Source organism: Rhagoletis zephyria, unplaced genomic scaffold (genome assembly GCF_001687245.7).
Source record: "Rhagoletis zephyria isolate East Lansing unplaced genomic scaffold, Rhagoletis_zephyria_1.1 Rzeph_scaffold_04595, whole genome shotgun sequence".
Lineage (NCBI taxonomy): Eukaryota > Metazoa > Arthropoda > Insecta > Diptera > Tephritidae > Rhagoletis > Rhagoletis zephyria.
The window spans coordinates 37,793-43,774 of NW_016161678.1; the positions used below are offsets into that span (position 1 = coordinate 37,793).

Sequence of the window (5,982 nt, forward strand, 5' to 3'; positions counted from 1 at the left end):
TTTACCGTTATATGAAAAGCGGCCTCAATTTTAGTCCGATTTCAACAATTTTCAACGGTTTTCTTTTATGTGGCGAGCACAATAACCATACCGAGTTTGGTACAAATTGCTAGAACGGTTAGCGAGATACATATATATGATCATAAGTGGGCGGTGCCACGCCCATTTTCCAAAATTTTATCATAAGCGAATTTCCTGGTAAAGAATTGTTGCAACCATCAAATTTTTAATAAATTAGAATTCTTAATAAAGATAATTATCTTTAATATTTACTGATTTATCGAGGATTTCGTATTTATCGAAATTACCTTTATATGGGATGTGGGCGTGGTTACTGTCCGATGTTAAAAATTTTCGGCCATTTGGTATGCTGTAACAGGGCCAAAAACTGTGCCAAGTTTGGAAGAAATTTGTGCAGCGGTTACCAAGATATACACTTATAACCATAAGTGGGCGTGGCTACGCCCATTTTCCAAAAAATTTCAATATTCTTATTTATCGTCTAAAATTTATTGTAAATGTCAATTTTGAGTGAATTATATTCAGTAGTTACTAAAATATCGCAGTTTTTGTATTTCTGAAAATTACCGTTATATGGGAGGTAGGCGTGGTTGTTGTCCGATTTTGCCCATTTTCAATACACGAATGAAGTACACGTACCATGTTTCGATAAGATATCTTAATTTTTACTCGAGTTATCGTGTGCACAGACGGGCGGACAGACGGACGGACAGACAGTCACCGCTTAATCGATTTCTCTTTTCATTCTGATCATTTATGTATACATTTGTCTATATCTATCTCGATTCGTTTTGCCTGTTACAAACAACCGTTATGTGAACAAAGTTATAATACCCTTGTGCACAAGTGCGCTCGGGTATAAAAATTTCCAAGATACGGTTTGGGGCACCTTCCAAAATGTTTCCTTTTGCCGAAATATGTGCTGGTACCAAACCTTACGTTTCTAAGTATACATATATTTAGAGGATGCTCATGATGCTCATATTTTACTCTAGAAGTATTGTGTACATATACATATTAATCAAACAATTGGTTAAGTAGCCTAACCCTCTAACCGGTAAGAGTGCCTTAAGGCAACCCAGCAACAAACACGATTACCACAGAAACGAAAGTGGAAACGAGCTAGGCGATGGGAATCTCTTACGCTTTCGCTTCAAGAAGGCATTATTTTAACATGGGCATGTCATTGGCGGTAAGTCCTTACCCGCAGCATTACCTTCGAACGAAGGGAGAAGACATGGATAAACAGAATCCAGAGAAGCGAACAAAGAATGCATTACAGAGAAACTAATGTAGAATGCCTAGATAAGTACATACTTATTTATATGAATTTGAAAACAGAAAATACAGATTGTCTTAAAAGATTAAAATTATTCAAAATTTTTATGAATCAGTTTTTATACATACATATGTATGTATTTAGGTATTTAGAATTTACTTAAAAATCGGTATGTACATACATGCATATTTAATTAAGCTTAAAATTGTACTTCCCAGGGATGGAAACGTCGACTCTGACTTTAGTCGAAAGTCGACTTTTTGCTAAAAAAAGTCGACTTTTTGGAATCGACTTCAGTTACCTCAAGTCAAACAAGAATCGACTTTCACTCGATGACTTATCGACTTTTGTCTTCTCTCTGTCTCTTTGTATTTGATGGTAACATTATTACCCAATTTGTAAGTTTAACATCCTATTGCGATAGTGTAAACCCAATGTTATTATTTTATTTATTAGTATTATAGATTATTATGACAATACTGTCACTTTAATTATGTAATAATCAAATATGGCAATACAATATTTAAATAAGCGGTCTTCAGGAACGAGCGTCCATTACTACACACAATTTTATAATGGCTCCCAGTTTTATATGGTTTCACTGCTCAAAAATTGATAATGGCAAAAAAGTAAAGTGCAATCTTTGTGGAAAAGAGTTTCTATTTAATAAAAGCACATCAAATATGCTGAAGCATTTGCAACGTATTCATAAAATTGATCCTTCTCTTAATAAAGAAAAACAACCACACAAAAGAGGAAGCGACACTAATAATAACTCAGACATTCAATCTAAAAAGGTAAATTTAAAAATTTACTAAACTTTTTTAATAGTTAACCAGGGTTCGTATTTGCACACACATGCTCTGCTCACACACACGCCAGAAACACATTCAACTTGCACTCACTGCTCATACACATGTGTGTGCATAAGTGGAAAACAAACTCTGCTCACAGAAAAGTGTGTGCTGTTTGTTATTAAGCACATGCACATGTGTGTGAGCCGATTTTTGTACAAATTTCAGCCCATGCACATGCACATAATATATTTTTAAAAGAGTTTGTTTATTAAACGTTATTTTTTGAAAGACAATTCGATAAAAAGTGAGATGTTGTTTGTTTTTTATATTACAGAAAACATATTAAAAAATTATTTTAAGATTTGAGTTAGAAATCGAAGTGTATAAGTTTCTCTACGCAAAGCACGCACATGTGCGTGTGCCTTATATTAATAAAAATAAAGGACACACATGTGCCCGTGCTTTTTACCAAACGGCACACACATGTGATGTGAGCAAGTTTTTAATTTTTTATATGCACAGCACACGTGTGTGAGCGTAAAATGTTAGGATGTGCTGCGCATGTGTGTGCAAATACGAACCCTGTAGTTAACTTTTCTCTTATATAACCTTAATCTAATTTATTTTTAGGCTTTAACGACCTGTTTCTCCAGTTTCTTTAGAAACTACAAGCACTTCATGTCGTCAGTCACCTATAACATTTAAATCCAATTTCCAGGGACCTACGGATCGGTGTATAAATAACGCCAGTTCTTTCTCAGGTAAAAATTATAACTTTTATACAATATTCTTATTTATACTATATTTTAGGTGGCGGGTATCGTCATGAACAGATAACTACGGCTCTCCTTAGGATGATTGCGGTAGATAACATGCCTCTCTGTACTCCGGAAAGGCCAGGATTTAAAATGTTTGTAAACAAGTTACAACCTTTATTTATATCACATACCGTGTGAGCCGACGTTAAGTGCAGCTATGAGTCGTAAATATCAAGACTTATCAACCAAAAAAGTTGAACTTCAACAGACTAAATCAGTTTGTCTTACGACCGACATTTGGACCCACCAGCATACCATGAAAAGTTATCTTGGTTTGACAGTACATTACGTAAAAGGTTAGTTATTAATTATGTAGTAAAATCTATTGCACTTAGTTATAATTCAAACATTTAATATTCACTGAAACATATATCGGTTATATCTACTTATTAGAAAATGAGATGAAAACGGTTGAGTTGAAAATTTGAGTACAAAATTGAGAAAAATATGCAATGACTGGGGTCTGGATGATAATAAAATTGCAGCTGTCGTGTCAGACGGGGGCTCTAATTTAAAGGGATCATAAAATGGGAATTTGTTAGAAATAACATTGGCCAGCGACTTGTCGAAATAAATATTACCCACCCGTATCTGAATCTGAAAATAAAATAATTGAAATACCTATTGATGAAGATGATGGTATTGAAAGCTTTGATGACTTAAACGTAGATAACACTAATGAGCAATCAACTTTGCGTGGACTGTTGGCAAAAGTCAAGAAAATTGTAGAATTTTTTCGCCATAGCGAAAGACCTACTACCGAATTAATATCTTTGCAAAAGGATTTGCCTGCAAATTCTCGTCTGAAATTGATTCAAGAAGTAAAAATTAGATGGAATTCATGCTACGAGATGATTGACCGTTTCATCGTGCTTGCGGATAATGTCAGTAAAGTACTTTTGTAAGTGAAGATAGATAAAACTTCTAGAACTAAACCACCTAACATGATTACTGGCGAAGAAGTTGATGCGTTGATTGATGTACGAGACGTTTTGAAACCTCTTGTACGACTTACCCGAGAAGTTTGTTCTGAAAAGAATTTTACATTAAGTAAATGTATCCCTTGAATTTGCGGGCTTAAAATGGTAAATTACAATTAAACTTTAAAATTTTTTTATTGCCTTATAATTTAATCTGCATTTTACAGAAAATTCAAGGTTTGGCTCCAGATACTTCAATTGGACGACAACTGAAAAAAAACTATCTCAAGAAATCGAATTTAAATAACATTGAATCTGTAAAGTTATATACTTGCGCGACACTTCTTGATCCTCGGTACAAAAAGTTTGGATTTCAAAGTATTCGAGAATCTGCTCGGGCGATAACTATTGTTGGTAACTTAACTCATTAACAACACATCGATTCTGATGTTACAGATATGCATTTAAAGCATCCATATGGGCTCAATTATTTTTTGTCTTTAAATACTAACAAGGGCATGAATCTCGTATGACGATGATCGTCTGACGATATTGTCTTGCTTCATGAAAACCAAAAATGTTTTATCATTTGTGCCTCCACATCAGCGTTGCCAGGTTGACGTTTTTAACGTCATTTGGACGTTTTTTGTATCCTGTTGACATTTGGACGTTTTTTGTGTAAAAAAAGACGTTTTTTAACTTTCCAGTAATTTTTCTCTGTTACTAAATGTTATAAGTAGAACTGGTTTTGAATTATTTTCTTAATAACTCTTTACAAGCTTTGAGTTTTGCAGCAGCTGCTTCAAAAAATATTTATTCCTTGGACACAGATGACTTAAATATGATGCAAACCAAGTGTACGCGCATTTTTTTGGATTCTTGGACAAAGGCTGGTTGTGTAATCACTTGAGTTTACGAGACTAATTGTAATGTTTGCAATTGCACATTAAAAGCCAAATCAGGAAGAGCTGATCTATTGCAACACGTACGCTCGCAAAAGCATCAAAAAAGCTGTACCAGCATAAAAAGTCAGAAAAAAGTAGGCGACTTTTTTAAGACTTCATTGAAAGTGTAATGAACGCAAAAAAGGCTGAAATATTGCTATGCTTGAGGTGACCACCTTTCCTTTTGAAAAATCCGGTACAGTAAAATTAATTTCGTTTATTCTGAGTTCTATTTTATTTATTACGTAAATGTTATAAAATCCATTACAAATTTAATTTGAAGCAAATTATACAGTATTGGCCAAATCTATAGCCCCCCATTTAGAAGTGATATTGTTTGACACTTATGTTTAATCACAAGGTGTTACAGTGATCGTGCACTTTTTAAGTGACCTAGTACACGTCGTAGGGCTGATCAAGTAATTCACGAAACTGCATTTAAAATTTTTGTAACACCCTCAAATTCGAGACTTATTCTTAAAAAACCATTTTTACATGACTTTCCGCACTAAAAAAGGTTCAGCTGTTAATTTTTACCCCATTTTAAGTTTTATAGTCTTTGGAAGGAAGAATGTTTGTACTATTTAAAGAATAAATAAGTTTTGTGAGCACATTGTAAATGTGTTGAAAGTTGTTGGAATAAGTCTGAAGTTAACACAAATTTTTATTATTTTATTTATTATTACATTACAAAACAAAATAGTCTCTTTCAGTCATTGCTTCGAAAAGAATGTGCAATTCAGAGTAAAGTTATGTATTTTCTTAAGATTTATTCAAAATCACTTCGATGTATTTTCACAGAAAAATTGTATCAGTTAAATTAGATTCATTTTGAGGTTTGAATAGTTCGTATAGAAATATTTGAATTTGTCTCTTAAAAAACTTTCATAATTTCGTAATATTTTTATTGATTTTAATGAATGGTACCTAGTTTTACTCGGAATCAAACATTCTTTTAGAATTAATGACTAAAAGATACTATTTTCTTTTGAAATTTTGGCAAACATATTAAGTGGGAAAAATAATAAAAATTGGTTTAAGTAAATTTCAGATTTATTCCACAAATTTTCCACATATTTACAATGCGCTCGCAAAACTTATTATTTCTTTAAAAAGGACAAATATTCCTGTTATTTAAAGCCAGATAAATACTTAACATTGGTTAAAAATTAATTAATAATTATTTGAGCTAGTGGTGGTTAA

The 5,982-nt window shown here is 32.9% G+C and overlaps 1 protein-coding gene across 1 annotated transcript; it reads left to right on the forward strand.

Annotated features, from left to right (window-relative positions):
• Positions 1-1,875: 1,875 nt before the first annotated feature.
• Positions 1,876-3,053, forward strand: LOC108370960 (uncharacterized). The gene is made up of 3 exons (XM_017626420.1): positions 1,876-2,097; positions 2,816-2,858; positions 2,908-3,053. The coding sequence occupies exons 1-3, from the start codon at positions 1,876-1,878 to the stop codon at positions 3,051-3,053; spliced, it is 411 nt and encodes a 136-aa protein (XP_017481909.1).
• Positions 3,054-5,982: the final 2,929 nt, after the last annotated feature.